This window comes from Mytilus edulis, chromosome 3 (genome assembly GCF_963676685.1).
Source record: "Mytilus edulis chromosome 3, xbMytEdul2.2, whole genome shotgun sequence".
Lineage (NCBI taxonomy): Eukaryota > Metazoa > Mollusca > Bivalvia > Mytilida > Mytilidae > Mytilus > Mytilus edulis.
Window position 1 is genome coordinate 104,829,436 of NC_092346.1, and position 18,999 is coordinate 104,848,434.

At 32.1% G+C, this 18,999-nt stretch overlaps 2 protein-coding genes across 2 annotated transcripts; one reads left to right on the plus strand and one right to left on the minus strand.

Moving 5' to 3' along the window:
• Positions 1-369: 369 nt before the first annotated feature.
• LOC139515559 (histone-lysine N-methyltransferase, H3 lysine-79 specific-like) lies at positions 370-2,627 on the minus strand. Its single transcript, XM_071305136.1, has 3 exons — positions 1,636-2,627; positions 740-1,093; positions 370-649 (listed from the first exon to the last, which is right to left on the minus strand). Exons 1-3 carry the CDS (start codon positions 2,625-2,627, stop codon positions 370-372), a joined length of 1,626 nt encoding a protein of 541 aa, XP_071161237.1.
• Positions 2,628-13,428: 10,801 nt separating this feature from the next.
• Positions 13,429-18,987, plus strand: LOC139514720 (uncharacterized). Its single transcript, XM_071304323.1, has 4 exons — positions 13,429-13,607; positions 15,104-15,209; positions 17,092-17,174; positions 18,725-18,987. The coding sequence occupies exons 1-4, from the start codon at positions 13,541-13,543 to the stop codon at positions 18,838-18,840; spliced, it is 372 nt and encodes a 123-aa protein (XP_071160424.1). The 5' UTR covers positions 13,429-13,540; the 3' UTR covers positions 18,841-18,987.
• The last annotated feature ends 12 nt before the right edge of the window (positions 18,988-18,999 follow it).

Consider the following 18,999-nt stretch of genomic DNA (forward strand, 5'->3'; position numbering starts at 1 on the left):
AAAATCGAGGAATTCTTTGTTTTTTAATTGCATTGAGACAAGTATGACATATCCATTCTATGTCTAGTACAGATTTAAAATTACTAAAGCAATGAGACATGTTAGCAGGCGTGGTAATTTTGATAGTTTTAGAATTAACTACAGAATCACAAAACCCAGTTTGTTCACATGAAGTACATATATATGTAGGACCATGATTAATTTTTGTTTTAAAATTTCTTATGCAAGCATCAAGGGTTATACCTTGAACTGATCATGATCTGTGAAATCAACGTTTTTTCCTTTAGTACTTTTAACTGTTTTATCATAACATCTGTCTATATCTAGTCTGTTCTGTCTAGAACTCTGTTTCTTCAAACGCTCATTTTCTTAATTTTCTGGATGTGACCTATATTCTTGTTTTCTGTGGTAGTCCCGTTCGGACTCATGTTTTCTATAGTCTTCATCTTGTCTGGCAATTTTTTTCTTTTCTATTTCATTTCTTTTGAAAACATCATTCTTTCTACCTTCTCTTTTAGCAGCAAGTTCTCTTTTATTGAAATCTTCATTCTTTCTAGCCTCTCTTTTAGCAACAAGTTCTCTTTGTCTCTCTATCTGTCTTAAATCAGAATTATCTCTCTGAGACTTCTTACTTTCTGCTTCAGCCCTTCTATAATGTTCATCCTTTTTAACTTATCTTTTAGCAGCAAGTTCTCTTTGTCTCTCTATCTGTCTTACATCTGAATTTTCTCTTTAAGACTTCTTTCTATCTGCTTCAGTCTTTTTATAATTTGTATTCTTTCTTACTTCTCTTTTAGCAGCAAGTTCTCTTTTATTGAAATTTTCATTCTTTCTAGCCTCTCTTTTAGCAGCAAGTTCTCTTTGTCTCTCTATCTGTCTTACATCTGAATTTTCTCTTTGAGACTTCTTTCTATCTGCTTCAGTCTTTCTATTATTTGTATTCTTTCTTACTTCTCTTTTAGCAGCAAGTTCTCTTTTATTGAAATTTTCATTCTTTCTAGCCTCTCTTTTAGCAACAAGTTCTCTTTGTTTTTCTATCTGTCTTAAATCAGAATTATCTCTCTGAGATTTTTTTCTATCTGCTTCAGTCTTTCTATAATGTGTATCCTTTCTTGAATATCTTTTTGCATTTAATTCTTTTTCCTTGAATTTTTTATTTTTTCTTTTATTTTGCTTGGCATTTAATTTTTCATATATACAAATTTGGGTACCTTCATATACTGGTAAGAATTTTTTGTTTGTTTTGTGTTCCTTAGTTTCTGATCATCGAAATAATTCTTAATCTGCTTGGTCACATTTTTGTCAGTATCTTTACTGCTGATACTTACAGGTAAAATTTCATATTGAGAGTCTAAATCAATTTGTAAACTTGTGTAAAAAGCATACAAGTAACTGAGGAGGTCATGCAAGTCAGCAAATCCAATCAAAATACTTTTGCCAGAGGAATCTAATGGATTATTCAGTGTACATTCTGAATGAGAATGAGTGTCAAAAAAATAGTATATATGATTATAATAATAAACTGCCGAACATATGGCTCCAATCATTATAAGAAATTTGTTTGACTGCTTAATACAAATTTGAATTGCTTCTTGTACAAAATGTAATGAGAGAAATCCAGTCAACTCTTGGTACTGTAAAGCTATACCGAACAGAATATTTTGTTTGTTAATTATAAAAATCCCTTCAGGAATTTCAATTTTGACAGGAATTTCATCAAAATTCAAAAGCATATTTTTAAATAATCCCTGTGTTATTAGTTCTTGAACATGCTTCCTGTAAATTTCATCTCCTTTATCTAAAATGTAATCATCCAGGTTCAATGTGTTTGAATCAAAATTTAAAGACGAAAGAGATAAGAAAACTAAACAATTACAAGTACATTGGTTTCCCCTGCTTTGAGCAGCAAATTTTGTGGCATACTGGTCAAAAGTTCCAAATTTAATAAAGTTTGCATTAAAAGAATTGAAATATTTTGATAGCACTTCTTCTGAATTATTTCTAGGTTGTTCATTTTGGTTTTGCAACAGATCAGTTTGGATATTACTATGAGAATCTGATTTGGCATAACTATTGGTTGATTCATTTAACAGAAAATCTGTTTGTATATGACAAGTGTCTTTTGCACAGTTATTGTTACTGTTTTGATTCAATTCTTTTGCACAGTTATTGTTACTGTTTTGATTCAATTCTTTTGCACAGTTATTGTCACTGTTTTGATTCAATTCTTTTGCACAGTTATTGTCACTGTTTTGATTCAATTCTTTTGCACAGTTATTGTTACTGTTTTGATTCAACTCAGATAGTTCAGGTTTATCTAATTCAGATGTTTCATGTTCATTCAATTCAGATATTTCAAGCATATTTAGTTCAGATATTTCAAGTTTATTCAATTTAGATCTTTCAAGTAGTTTCAAGGTACTGTTGTTTATATTTGTGTGGAGGTCAGTATCCTCCATATTTTTTGAGTAACTGTTGTTGAGGGTGTCAGTATCACCCAGGTCAAGGTCAATTCTAGTACTGTTTATGGGGCCAGTATCCCCAGTCAAGTCCGTCAGTGTCTTTTTCTGTGGATTTTTCACACCACGTTTAGCCTCTGCTGCCCTCCAATGTTTTCTTCTTGGCATCTTAAAAAATCTGTAAATACATATGCAAATAATGTACAATACCGAGGAAAAAATGTTACAAATGCATAATGCGATAAAAGAAAGGCTAGATGAACAATTGCATAATGAGAGCTAATATGATTAGTAACTTTAAATACATCATGAATATAATATGTGTTTTCTGCCATAGAGTTGTCACTTGTTAAGACATACTTATAGATATACCTATAGATGTATCTAGAATACTGATGCTTCGTTCGCACGTACTTTCAACTCCAATCGAATTCGCTAATCGCATTCACACACTCTTCTTTTTTTAATTCGAATTAAAAGATAACGTCCTTAGCACAGTAAAGCAAATTTTACGCACATTGCAATTTGAGAATTGACATTCGGACGCAAAATGTTTCGAATGCCAATTGAACTGATTCGAATTACATGTGAACTCAGCATGATATGCTTCATGTATTGGACTAAAATATTATCATAACAGACTTCCTAAATTAAGTAAACAGGAGTTTCAATTAAATAAGGTGAACACATTAATGCACTATAATGTTCATTAAGAGTAAATTTAGTTTTAACCTTATATAACAATACATGTTTACTTCATTCATATGCATGTGTACTAGAAGTTTGAACTTTGACATTTGAAATCAGTCAATACAAATTGGTGTTAAAAACAGTTTTGTGCTTGTAAATATTATAATTTCAATTCAAGTTATGAAGAAAACTTACCATTGAATAATTTCAAAAATACTTATTAATTCAAAGTCACTGGACCATGCTGTAGGAGACAGGGCGACAAAATAGTCATCAAATTGTAATAATAGTATTGCATCTTCATACAAAATATCATTGATCTATCACATGTAAATGTAGTTCTTATCAAACTGACTTACATAGAAAACTAAACAATTGACTAGATATGTCTGAACTACATGAATTGACCCTTCTTAAAAAGTTGAAAAATCTGCAATTTCAACAACATATGTGGACTCAAACATGATGGTAGTCTCACATATTAAAAATGAGGGCGTGTAGAAAAATAGTCTGTATAACTCTGATTTTCAACAATTTTCAAAATCTGTAACCCTTAATTTTCATCAAAAATGGCGGAGTGAAACAAAACTTTAACTTGATCTGTTACTCATCACGGTTAAGTAACATACTAAAATTCAGCCCAATATCTAAAGGCGTTTAGAAAAAAAGTAGGTATAACTGTGATTTTCAACAATTTATAAATTCCAAAGCCTGTAATTTCGGCAAAAAATTAGAAGAGCTTAACAAAACTTAAACTTGATTTGTTACACGTGATGGTCAAGTTACATAATAACCTGATGCTCCGCAGGGCGCAGTTTTATACGACCGCAGAGGTTGAACCCGAACGGTTGGGGCAAGTATGGAGACAACATTTAAGCAGAATGATTTAATGGAGAAGACATCATAAGTATGATTTACTTGTGTCTAATCCAGTTTGCTTTAATTCAGCAAATAAAATATGTTTAAACTAAACATTCAAGCTGGATTCAGCTCTAAATTTGGATTGTGATTAAATAGTTGACACAGCATAGGTTTCTGACACAGAATGAATGTAGTCTAATTATGAAATCAGAAATGAGAAAAATTTAACCCCCCCCCCCAATTTTTTTTTTCACACCCCCCCTTTCCCTAATCAAAAATTATCAAAACTGATCTCAATTCAAATTTCTAATGGAGTTTGCAACAATAACTACTCATTTAAATACATCATAAAATATTAAAATGTAATAAAAGTGCTTGTTATCACTGAATGGTAAAGATTGTTTTAATTTATCAGTTGGTAGTAAAAGTGAATATACATTGTATATTTTATAAAACAATGTTTTAAGTTGATTCAACTACTTATTCTAGACAAAGAAAGATGGCTCCAATTGAAAATTTCTTGCTATTGCGCAATATGATATTTCTTGCTATTGCGCAATACGGTGCAATTGAAAATACTTGCTATTGCACAATACTGTGCAATTGAAGATTTCTTGCTATTGCGCAATACAGTGCAATTGAAAATTTCTTGCTATTGCACAATACTGTGCAATTGAAGATTTTTTGCTATTGCACAATACTTAATATAATAATTTTGGATCCTGATTTGGACCAACTTGAAAACTGGGCCCATACGGTAATCAAAAATCTAAGTACATGTTTAGATTCAGCATATCAAAGAAGCCCAAGAATTCAATTTTTGCTAAAATCAAACTTAGTTTAATTTTGCACCCTTTGAACCTTAATGTAGACCAATTTGAAAACGGGACCAAAAATTAAGAATCTACATACACAGTTAGATTTGGCATATCAAAGAACCCCAATTATTCAATTTTTGATAAACAGAGTTTAGTTTTGGACCCCGATTTGGACCAACTTGAAAACTGGACCAATAATAAAAAATCTTAAGTTGGCTCGGGACTATTCGAAGTTTCTATCAGAAGTGCCGTATTTTTTGTTATTTTATTATTTACAGAAAGTGAATCAAATTGGTCGAAAAAAAATAGGGGGTCACCGACCATTTAAGCTTAAAATTTTACTTTTAAACAGGTATGTTAAAGGGACCATTTTTCAATGAAATGATAGGGAAAATAGAGGTGTTGACATATTTTTATCGGAATATAAAAAAAACGTTCTATGACAATTGGTCCAAAACTGTAATATAATCAAAGAGCTGAATTGCTCTGAGGGGAAAGACGGCCCTTGTTTCTATTTAATTATATTTTTTTTTTGGAAAGGGGGGGGTGTATCTTTTGATAGTCTTCATATAAAGAATGATAAAAGAGAACAGCTAGAACATGCAGAAAGGTTGACAATATTGAAATCAATTGTTGTTTATGTAATTTCATTTCCTTTGTTTAGGATTCAATTTGGACCAATGGAAGAGATCTGCATCTTCTAAATCTAAACATTTGATTAAAGTTGATAGTTAATTATCTAAAATTCAACTGAATTCTGTCATTTCACAACAACTACAATATTTTTTTGAAATCTTGATTGTTTACCACTGAACTGCAGGCTAGGGCCATTTTCCATTTTTTGTGACAGTACTCTTGGATTTTTAATTTTTTTCTTAAGGAAGTGTGGACTGAAAAATCTATTCAGTTTTAAATTTCCATTGATAAAGTTCCCAGTTACAACTCTCATCACAGGGAAACAGGTACTAATAAAAAACAATATGATTGATGTAAACTGTGTGAAGCTTGTTTCTAAATCCTAAATTTAAAATATAAATTTGTAAATTTCATGAATAAATAGGTTGAAACTACAAAATGCAACATTTTCAATTTTTTTTTTTTTTTTTTTACCATTACAATGATTATGTTGGTACACAAAAATTACGTTTTAATGGAAGACTACTAATCCAATGAAATGTCACATTTTAAGTGTTTAAATACATTAACTTTTATTTTAGTGGATAATTACTCATCAGTTGAGGTGCTCCTGAATTGGAAGAAGATTCTCAAAACAGAATTTTGACGGAAAAAAATCAATAAAATCGTTCCTCTCCCCTATCTCATGTAACCCCACGATCTTTGTTTACTTTGAAAGTTGCTGACCTACAAATTAAAGTATTGCATGTTGATGTTTGAATCATCTACAGTAAACAATATTATGTTTAGATTTAGCAAATACCAATTTGTAATTAGTGCACGATCTCTGGGAATGATTTAAATAACCAGTGAAGGATATCCCTGCTTCTGGTGGCATTCCAAGAATGACGTCACTGTAAAATACAATGTAGGTTGGATATATTTAGAATATCTCGTCATACTGATTTTTCCGGATTGTAAAAGAAACGTAAATAGTGTAAAGGAGAGCTCAAGATACGATAATTTCGTTAGAAACAGAAGGGAAATGTGTAAAAAAAGTGTTTAAAGTCAAACTATTCATTTCTGTGTCTCCTTCTCTTCAATCTAAGTAAGATTTGTTGGGGGGTTTTCCACACTATAAAAACAAAATGAATGATGTGAGGGAATGTCACTCTGGTCAACCCCATAGGGGATTGACGGTTTGAAGCCGTCTTTCCCCAAAAAGCTGAAATATAGCTTCAAAGAATGCGCAAATAAAAAACATAGGTCACCGATAAAGAAAAAAAAATATTTTGCCTTAAAATCCAAATTTTGGCGGGAAAATGGTGAAAATGGGTGAAATGTCATTTTGACCCTTTTACAAATACGAATAATAACGAAAATATTCTATAAGTCACATAACTACAATGATTTAACATTTCTATAATCAATCAAAATATTTAAAAAAATTATATCTAATTTACAACAAATACTTTTGTAATTCATGCGTGAAACTATGCGCAGTCGAATAGTCCCGAGCCACCTTAAGTACATTTTTAGATTCAGCATATCAAAGAACCCCAAGGATTCAATTTTTGTTAAAATCAAACTAAGTTTAATTTTGGACCCTTTGGACCTTAATGTAGACCAATTTGAAAACTGGACCAAAAATTAAGAATCTACATACACAGGTAGATTCGTCATATCAAAGAACCCCAATTATTCAATTTTTGATGAAATCAAACAAAGTTTAATTATGGACCCTTAGGGCCCCTTTTTCCTAAACTGTTTGGACCAAAACTCCCAAAACCAATCCCAACCTTCCTTTTATGGTCATAAACCTTGTGTTTAAATTTCATAAATTTTTATTAACTTATACTAAAGTTATGGTGCGAAAACCAAGAAAAATGCTTATTTCGGCCCCTTTTTGGCCCCTAATTCCTAAACTGTTGGGACCAAAGTTGGGACCAAAACTCACAAAATCAATCCCAAACCACCCTTTTGTGGATATAAACCTTGTGTTTAAATTTCATAGATTTCTATTTACTTACACTAAAGTTATAGTGCGAAAACCGAAGACAACAACGCAGACGACGACGCCAACGTGATACCAATATCCAACCAAACAATTTCAATTTTTGTGGTCGTATAAAAGTCAGACCAATATCTGAAGGTGATAGAAAAAAGTCTGTATGACTGATTTTCAACAATTTTCAAAGTCTTTAACCCTTAATTTAGGCAAAAATCAGCAGAGCGGAACTTAAACTTGAGCTGTAGTAACTGATTATACCAAAAATCAGCCTAATATCTACAGGCGTTTAGAAAAAAAGTTTGTATAACTGTGACTTTCAAAAATTTATTGAAGTCAAAAGCCTGTAATTTTGACAAACATAACTGGAGTGAAACAAAAGCTAAAATTTGATCTGTAACTCATCATGATTAACTTACATACCAAAAATCAGCCTAATATCATAAGGCATTTAGAAAATAAAGTCTGTATAACTAATTTTAAACAATTTATCAAAGTCCAAAGGCCTTAATTTCTGCAACAAAATAGTGAAGTAGAACCAACCGTAATTTGATCTGTAACTCATGATGGTTAACTCATAGTCAAGGATAAAAATATATGGCCCCGACAACTTTGTTGCTGGGCCATAAAAATTGCTACTTCATACAAAATCACTGGACCATGACCATGACCAAAGGGGTAGGGCCTCATATCTTAGTCATGAAACTTATATGACCTGATAGCAATCCATTTTGTACATAATTTCATTGATCTATCACTAACATGACTAATAGATCCTATTTTTACATAGTCAGATATTATTAGAAATCATAAAAATAATAGTGAGAACGTCTTTCAATTTTTAATTTGTAGAACTACAAATCAACTATATCAGTTCACAAGTTACAACAGAACACAAATGCTTCAAATATTTTACTAATTTAAATGCAATTATAATGATTATTCATCAAACATTTAAATACATATATCCTGATCCATTAAAAACTTGTTTTAACTTCATCCTTCTCTTTTACAAGAATGTTTTCTCCACAACAACATTCAACTTTGACATTGTTGGGAACATGCAAAAAAATGCTAAATTTACAAGTGTTTGCAAATTAGATACATTAAATTGTATGCTACCTTATTTTCAACTGCTCAACACAGTGAAATAAATAATAACTAAGCTATTTCAATCAGGTTAATATTATTTGCTGTCCTTTATCTGTAATGTATTCTTCCCTTTCATGACTTTCATGATGTCATTTTTATTTTATACTTTAATTTTACATTCTAAATTTAGAATGCTAGCTAATCAGATTCTTCATTTAATTATATTGATCCTATTTATCTATATATGATATTATATCTAAAATACTAAGCAGTTTGTGAGTCCCCATTATATTTTTAAACTTATGCAAACTCTTTCATATACTCACCTACAAACTGCAAAAGGAAAGGAATATTCTAACTTTTCATTGAAGAGTTTCTTTTTGCTATATCTTATTACCACAAAGAAACTTTTAAACAACAAAGTACAATTAACTAAAACTCATTACACTGAAAATATATAGTCTTCATTCTTGTAAAGTAAATGGTATGGTTCAAATATTTCCTAAATATTAATTCAATATCAATACTTTATATTAGATTTATCCCAGGAAATGAGAACAAGGGACACAATTACTGTACATTGAAAAAATATTTTCCTAAACTTCTAAGAAAATATAAAATCATTATCAAGGATTTGTATAGTTAACCTAACTGTACAAATCCTTGATAAAATGAAAAACTTTATTTTTTTAATGACCAAAAACATCTTTTAATAGATAATTGATATTTTGAACAATATTTATTAAGTTTTAGATTTTGTGTTGTCAGTTGATTAATTTCGGCAGCAGCAACCCAACAACAATTGTTGTCCAATTCATGCGAAAATATTAGGGCAGATAAATCTTGACCTGATAAACATTATAACCCCATGTCAAATTTGCTCTAAATTCTTTGGTTTCAGAGTTATAAGCCAAAATCTTCATTTTACCCCTATGTTCTTTTGTTAGCAATGGCGTATATCTTGGTTGGTTCGCTGGGTCATCGGACACATTTTTTAAACTAAATACCCTTATGATGATTGTGAACAATATTGGTTAAATTTGTCATACTAGTTTCAGAGGAGAAGATTTTTGTAAACGATAACAAAAATTTACGAAAAATTGTTAAAAATTGACTCTAAAGTGCAATAAATCCTTAAGGGGTTAACTGACAATTTCGGTCATGTTGACTTATTTGTAGATCTTAATTTGCTAAACATTATTGCTGTTTTCAGTTTATCTCTATCTATAATAATATTCAAGATAATAACCAAAAAACGGCAAAAATTCCTTAAAATTGCCAATTTAGGGGCAGCAACCCAACAACCAGTTGTTTGATTCGTCTGAAAATTTCAGGGCAGATAGATCTTCACTTAATAAACAATATTAACCCTGTAAGATTTTCTCTAAATGCCTTGGTTTCAGAGTTATAAGCCAAAATCTTCAATTTACCCATACGTTCTATTTTTAGCCGTGGCGGCCATCTTGGTTCGATGGCCAGGTCACCGGACAAATTTTTTAAACTAGATACCCCAATGATGATTGTGACCAAGTTTGGATTAATTTGGCCCAGTAGTTTCAGAGGAGAAGATTTTTGTAAAAGATTACTAAGATTTACGAAAAATGGTTAAAAATGGACTAAAAAGGGCAATAACTCCTAAAGGGGTCAACTGACCATTTCGGTCACTTGACTTTTTTATAAATCTTACTTAGCTGAATATTATTGCTGTTTACAGTTTATCTCTATCTATAATAATATTCAAGATAATAACCAAAAACAGCAAAATTTCCTTAAAACTACCAATTCAGGGGCAGCAACCCAACAACGGGTTGTCCGATTCATCTGAAAATTTCATGGCAGATAGATCTTGACCTGATAAACAAATTAACCCCCATGTCAGATTTGCTCTAAATGCTTTGGTTTTTGAGTTATAAGCCAAAAACTGCATTTTACCCCTATGTTCTATTTTTAGCCATGGCGGCCATCTTGGTTGGTTGGCCGGGTCACCGGACACATTTTTTAAACTAGATACCCCAATGATGATAGTGGCCAAGTTTAGTTTAATTTGGCCCAGTAGTTTCAGAGGAGAAGATTTTTGTAAAAGTTAACGACGACGACGGACGACGACAGACGACGGACGACGACGGACGCAGGACGCAAAGTGATGGGAAAAGCTCACTTGGCCCTTCGGGCCAGGTGAGCTAAAAATACACTAACCCTTTGCAGTTCAACTTTTAATCTGGGGTTCCGGAAAACTTTTAAAATATCTCTTGCAGACATATGCAGAACATCCAATTTCTTTTGTCTGTAACGTTACCCGTCACCAATGTAGATGTGCATCCATCGATGTCGAAAAATCTTGTCTAACTGATGTTCCCGCTGTTTCAGAAGCCCTTGCTTATTTCAGAAAGTAGGCGGAGCTTAATGTGTAAGGTCCAAAAAGGGTAATTTGACTGATTCGTATTAAAGTATTTTTAAAGTAAACTAACAAAAATATATGAAATACACATTTTTAAACAGCAATATATGCGATAGGTTAAAACAGATATTTCATATTTTGGATAGTTTTGTGGTGTTTCATAAATTATACCATAGCTTTTGTTGAAAACCCTCGGCAACCCTCGGTTATTGCCGGGAGTTTCAACAAAAGCTATGGTATAATTTACGATACACCACAAAACTATCCAAAAGATATGAAATATCTATAACATAATTAATCTAAATAAGATCCCAACAATGTATATATGTACAGGTATTTTCTAAATCTAGATATTATATTTTGTAAAATAACTGAATTTTCAAGCAATTTGAAAAAAATGCCTAAACTAAACAAGTATTATACAAAATAACTTAAAATACCTAGTCGTTTTGTAAAATGTCTGAAATTTTGAAACAAATTTTATTAATTTGCCGGTTCAATTTCGGGCACTTTGTATAAAGATGCATATGGCACAAGTAGAACAAAACATCTTGCAAAAAAAATAGCTTATGATTCGGTAGAACTAATATATCATCCAAAAAACAAATACTGATAAGATTTGTTTGTCATAGGATTTGTTATTTTGAGTGAAACTACGTTAAGTATGTACTCACTCTATATTTCTGATACAAGTAGTAAATTTATGATTTTTTTTGTAAAAATGGTTGAAGGACAAATTGTTCTATCAATAGAACAAAATTTTACACACGAATTTTTAGATAATCTAATTCAAAACAGGGAAATGAAGCAGATAAAAAAGTTTGTTTTTTAATTGACTGGAAATGAAGCAGAGAAAAAAGTTTGTTTTTAAGGATGTGCGCTGCTCAGTTTCGAAATAAATAACTTTTCATAAAACTAGTATGTATTGATAGGGAATAAAAAGGAATAAAAAAGCAAACTAAATATAGGGGTCAATGTGCTTGTTTTCGAGATATTAGCCATTGGAGTTTTGGCGAGAAAATGTTCTCTCTTGATTTTTCATAGCTTTATCATTGACCAGTTAAATTTCTCAAATACTATTAAAAAATAAATAAAATTTTATAAAACTTTTACAAATGACTTATAATTGTATACATGTAACAGATTTATAAAAAGAAAAATTGGGGTTCATGGGCAAATTTTTTTAAGGCATTCAAATGAATAAAACCAGAGGATTCCGTAAATCTGACAAAAACTCCAAAACATGACAAGCAGACATCCTTAATTGACTGATTGCTGTTTGTTTGCCTTCAGTCGCAAATGCGTCATGCATTTTTGAGACGAGAACAATTTGATTAGAATTCATATGGGTTATCTCTGCAGTGTATTGACCTGGATAAGGGACAGGACTTTCGACTGCCGCATGTATTTAATATGAAGATATTTTGAATAGGGACAGAAAATTCCACCGGCAGAACGAGGTCTTAACGTACAGAGAGTGTTGCACTTTGCTAACATATGGCAATGTTTCCATTGCAAAATAATGAGAATTTATACATCCACATCTAAACAAAATAACCTCTATAACATGGGTTTTGTCATGCAATGCCGTGTTTTGTTGTGATGCAAATATAAGATTATCTTAATCTTCACTGCCTCAAGGGAATTCCTTGTTTTTTTGCAAACTGAGAATGAATGAGACAGTAGTTGACTGCTTAAAATATCGTTAAATCCACCAAGAAAAATACAAATAACAGTACTTTGATAGGATAAGTGTGTCCTACTATAGATGTATCACCCATCATGGGAAGATCTGCTTCAGCCCGAAAAAGCTATAAGCCAAAAGATACAAGTCATGATTATGTATTTGGGAACAAATGAAAAAGAAGATATTCATGTGTGACGTGTTTGCTTATTGCAAAAACTCAATGTTTTCGAAAGTTAAGTGTTTTATCAGTAAACATAATAAAAGAGCCACATTTTGTAAATGTGCCATGATCCAGGTTTTTCCAACAGTGGTAAAAATCAGATGTTACGCTAAACAATTTATTTGCAAAAAATCAGGACAAATATTGCGCAACAGTTCTTATTTTTAATTATTTAAACAATTGTTTTTAATACTGTAATTATCATATATAACTGCTCCGGTGTGCAGAGCTTTCAATTGTTTGTTTTTTTTAACATTTCTATCTATAAAATAATTTCAACAGTGCAGGCGGTGTAGCCAGGATGTCACAGAAGCAAGGGTTCGAATCCCGTTAAGGGAAGAACCGAGGGAAGAACAAAAAACTGCGTTAGCAAATTTGAAGATCAAACATTGTTTGGATGAATTTGAGACGAATTCTATATTATATGTACATACACACACACACATTTGTTAACTCTTATAACTTGTAAAACTTAACTGATAACAGATAATGTAGGATATATAGTAAAACTTTCGTCAACATGGTCAATACAATTGTAAATTGATCCGTTTTATCAAATGACGATAAACAAAATCACATGACAGAAGGCTTGGTCGATTTCGCAACCTCCGACATAGTTTGGAAATTCTACAATTTTACATTTATATCATCAAACTTAAATACCACGCTTTATTACTGGTAAAACATCCACCATGAAGTTGATAATATTGATCAGTGTGATAGTTGCGATTCTTTTTCAGTGTATATCAAATATCAAAGGTAAATAAAGAATTCATTTAGATTTTTTACAATATAAAATAAATATGAACATATATGGCACAAAAAAAAAACAACTGATTATTAACTTAATCGCATTGTTTTATCGTTTATTGAAACTATTTTTACTTTTTGTTTTGTTTTGTTTTTTTCATAACAAGAATTGCTATCTATATGACGCGTGAATCATTATTCAACATATACTGATATTTTATTGTTTGTGACCTCTGTAATTTTAAAACACACAAAAAACAAATCATGTATTATAATAAATAAAGGCAAGTTATTTTAATAACTTATTTTATGCAGATGACGGAAATCTTTAGTTTTATTCTAAGTTAATTTGCCTTTCCCTTTGGAGAGCCCCTGCCTAGATTATGTGTGTCAGTATTCTCATTTAAATTGATAGGCAATTTTGGTACCTGCTTGGGCCGGTACAATCATTTTTATAGGAATATATACATATTTTTCAGCATCTTTACATTACTTGCTTGGGCTGGTAATTGGCAATCAATACGAATTTTATTTTTGATCAATCTCCAGTTAGTGTGTCATCATATAATAAAACATATCATTTTAATGCAATAGCAATTATAAAGTCAAAAGGTTTCAACGCATGAAGCTATGTATTCTAACAAAACTTAACTGCTTGGGCCGTTAAGTTTTTTAATGCGTATGCATGATATATTTATGCATACGTAACTATAATGCAAACTTTATCATTGATATATAGATGTTTGTGTGTGGCTCTTATATCTGTTTAATTCTTACAATGACTTTGTCTGTTAACATTACGGTACTTGCTTGGGCCGGTATTGTATTTATAGTTGTATGGTTAAATTAGAACTAATTATGATCAGGCATTTAGATCAAAGCTTTATTTTCTGCCAAGTGCTTGGCCTTTGTGGGGTAGGAAAGACTTATTTTATTGCATCTTTCCTGGTGGCTTAGTTGACCCCTTTTCTAGGCCAAGCTACTGTATTATGTAATATGTTATGTAATATGTTATTATTGTTTTTATGTATTTTCATTCATTATTATCGTTTTGTACAGATGTATATATATTGTGTATTTTGATATGAAAGAATTTTTTACGAATAAGTAAAAATTTTGCAATTTACTCTCTAGTTTCTCCATTCATTTATACATTGCCATTACGATACCAAAAAGAACTTTAATTTCGTCGGTTTCTGACCCTTACATCTTATCAGATGATTTGTTACAGTTGTAGGAAGATAGCATAAAAGATGTTGTAGGCTATACACCAATGAGACAGCAACCCAACCACGCAAAAGCATAAAAGATGCATTTGAAGTATCTTAAATTAGGCTTAACATACAATACATGCAGTTACCTTTTATTTTTTATTCTTGTCTTTTGTGCTGAAGACAAGGCGTGTTGTCGAAACTAGAAATAAACAAATAAAACAGCAAATACATGTAGTAAGGGCGTTGTGCATAGTCTTTAAATAACGCCATTAACGTTCACTTTTTATATAGGGTCAGATTATTCCTGTTTTTCTGGATACCATCACTGTAGCGGAACAATATGGTGTTGCCAAGATGGATATGTATGTACAGGGACCGCAACCTGTCTCAGTATCGGGTGAGTTTCTCTGTCCTGAAGCTTAGGTGGTGAGGTTTTAAAAACATAGAAAACAATTTAAAAACTAGTAATTCAGAATTATATGTAACCTTACTTAAAGGACAATCCTGAATTCTTCTGCCTGTTTCCTATTGCGCTCTTTGAAGCTTAAAAAACACATATCGTCTGAACATGTACACGGACGACTACATTCCTCAGTATTGTGGCAGATTCTCTTTTATGCACATATTCCCAATACTGTCCTATATAGAATTATGATTGTGAAGGGCGGTTTTGCACTGTGATTGTGAAGGGCGGTTTTGCACTGTGATTGTGAAGGCGGTTTTGCACTGTGATTGTGAAGGGCGGTTTTGCAATGTGATTGTGAAGGGCGGTCTTGCACTGTGATGGTGAAGGGCGGTTTTGCACTGTGATGGTGAAGGGCGGTTTTGCACTGTGATTGTGAAGGCGGTTTTGCACTGTGATTGTGAAGGCGGTTTTGCACTGTGATTGTGAAGGCGGTTTTGCACTGTGATTGTGAAGGCGGTTTTGCACTGTGATTGTGAAGGCAGTTTTGCACTGTGATTGTGAAACTGTAAAAGGTGTAAAGCATTCATCAACTGACACGCTTGAAATTAGAATGACAAATTTATCCGAACATGTGTTGAGGGTTCATGTAGCACTCCATAGTAAGAAAATAGAATTGAAATGCGACCACAAAATGGTTAATCATCTTCTATTTCTGACTTTTTAATACTTTAAACCAACAGTTCGTGTCATATAGGTGCATATGTAATCAGTATCTTCCATAGATTTGATTTTCAAAAGTTAAAATAGTTAAATATAATTCCGTTTATTGGGTATCAACACTTTGCATTTATTTACCATAACATATTGCAAAAAGGGTTAGAAAAATGTCACATATTCCCCTTGAATTTGGTCTTAACTAAATTGTCAATGCCTTTGAGAGATACCTTTTGGGGGAAAACCTTACAATAATTGCCGAACCAGCCTATAATACATACAGTCCACAATCTTGATGTTCCTATAAACCCACTATGAAGACTCTTATGATCTTCAGCTATCCATAGGTTAGGTCTCATATTTGAAATATCCACGATGGGGAAAAATGCGAAACTACACACCCAACACTGTGGTGTGCGACCTCAGATAGTTTCATATTTAACATGTCTTGTATGTTCTTTTCTGAAAGACGATAAGGAGAGCATTCATTCTTACTTTCAAATCAGCTATGTATTGCGAAAACCTGAATTGATTAAATATTTAAGTATGGATGCCGCCATTTCGCCTTTTCGCGTTCTCGTGTTTTCTCCTTTCACTTTGCAAACGCGAAATCAGGAAATTGAGAAATCGGGAAAGCAAAATCTAGAAATTGAGAAATCGGGAAAATAGGGAAATCGAGAAATAAGGATATCAAGAAATCAGGAAATCGAGAAATCGAAAAAGCAAGAAAGCAAAAACGCATAAACACGAAATTTCTCGATTTCGCGTTTTCTCTTTCTCGATTTCCCGATTTCTCGATTTCCCGATTTCTTAATTTCCCGATTTCTGAAAATCCCGATTTCGCTTTCTCGCTTTCTCGATTTCCTGATTTCGCGTTGGGATAGTGAAAGGAGAAAATGCAAAAACACGAAAAGGGGAAATGGCCACCATATTTTAGTTGAAAACGTTTTGTCTGTTTGTGTTTAGTTTTTTTACTTAATTTCAAATTAGTAAAAAGTTTTAAAATATCGATTTTAAATTACTTCATTGGTTTTTCTCTCACTATAACACAGAGCAGAGTGTTTCATATAAGAGAATAATATCAAATAAGAAAAAAATCATCGTATAATGACTCAATATTATGAGTACCATAATTAATTTGATTTTATTTTTATTACAGAGTCATTGTTGGTATAGCAATAGGTTGCTTGGTTGGCTTTGGAGTTTTTGTTGCTGTGATCTGTGTGTGCTGCTGCAGAGGAGGTAAATTATCTTTTTATATTTGCAAAACATTTGCTGAAGGTATACAAATCGCCAGAAACTACAACAATACGTACTTATAAACGTGTTTCTTCGTTTTGATAGCAATAATATTTAGTTGTTTGTTCAAATATTTCATTCATATGAGCTACAGAGACTAAAGGGGGAATATTTCATTCATTTGAGCTACCGACACTAAAGGGGAATATTTCATTAATTCGAGTTACCGACACTAAATGGGAAATATTTCATTCATTTGACCTACCGACACTAAAGGGGGAATAATTCATTCATTTGACCTACCGACACTAAAGGAGGAATATTTCATTCATTTGACCTACCGACACTAAAAGGGGGAATATTTCATTCATTTGACCTACCGACACTAAAGGGGGAATATTACATTCATTTGACCTACCGACACTTAAAGGGGGAATATTTCATTCATTTGACCTACCGACACTAAAGGGGGAATATTTCAATCATTCGAATAACTGACACTAAAGGGTGAATATTTCATTAATTCGTGTTACCGACACTAAATGGGGAATATTTCATTCATTTGACCTACCGACACTAAAGGGGGAATAATTCATTCATTTGACCTACCGACACTAAAGGGGGAATATTTCATTCTTTTGACCTACCGACACTAAAAGGGGGAATATTTCATTCATTCGAGTTGCCGACACTAAATAGGGAATATTTCATCATTTGACCTACCGACACTAAAGGGGAAATATTACATTCATTTGAGCTACAGAGACTAAAGGGGGAATATTTCATTCATTTGACCTACCGACACTAAAGGGGGAATATTTCATTCATTCGAGTAACCGACACTAAAAGGAGGAATATTTCATTCATTCGAGCTACAGAGACTAAAGGGCCGGGAATATTTCATTCATTTGACCTACCGACACTAAAGGGGGAATATTTCATTCATTTGAGCTACAGAGACTAAAGGGGGAATATTTCATTCATTTGAGCTACAGAGACTAAAGGGGGAATATTTCATTCATTTGACCTACCGACACTAAAGGGAGAATGCTAGATGATAAAGAACATATAAAGGAAACAAGTAGTCTATTTTTTCAACTATTCACTGATTTTTTTACGAGTTTTATTTAAAGAGTTCTTCTTCGCACAGATCTTTGGATCGTTTGGCTTCCTTACAAAGATAACCGGACTTGACGTTCTACCGACTTCCCGCACATCCTTGTAGATGCGCTCATCAAGCGGGATTCCTCCTATTTTAGGACGATCGTCGCCGTAAATTATTTTTTAATATTTGCATATTTCAAATTCATAAATATCCTTTTGACATGATATTTTTACAATACGATTTCGTTTATTGATTTTGGCTTTGAAACTATTTCACACATACCTATCTGTCGCAAGTTTCAGATCTTGGAAAGTAGTAATCAAAATAAATGTACAAACAAATTCAAGCAACGAAACCACCACTTTATCGAAAAACAATGCAATGAGAAAAATTAAGATAACTAATACATGTCAAGACATTTATATATATATATATATCTGTCTTACAGGGCGCAGAGCAAACACTAATGGAACAGTGCTACAGCCACAGGGTGCCTCAGTTGGACAACAAGGGTATCCACAAACAGCTTATCCACAGGCCAATTACAATCCACCCCCTAAATAAAAATTATGACAAAGAAGGCTACTACATATATATTTATATTTTTAGTTTTATGGATTGTACATCACCATGTTATATATTCATATAGTTTTATAACTTTATAGATTGTACACATCACCATGTTATATACCATTAAACATTTACATCGACTGACTTTGCTTG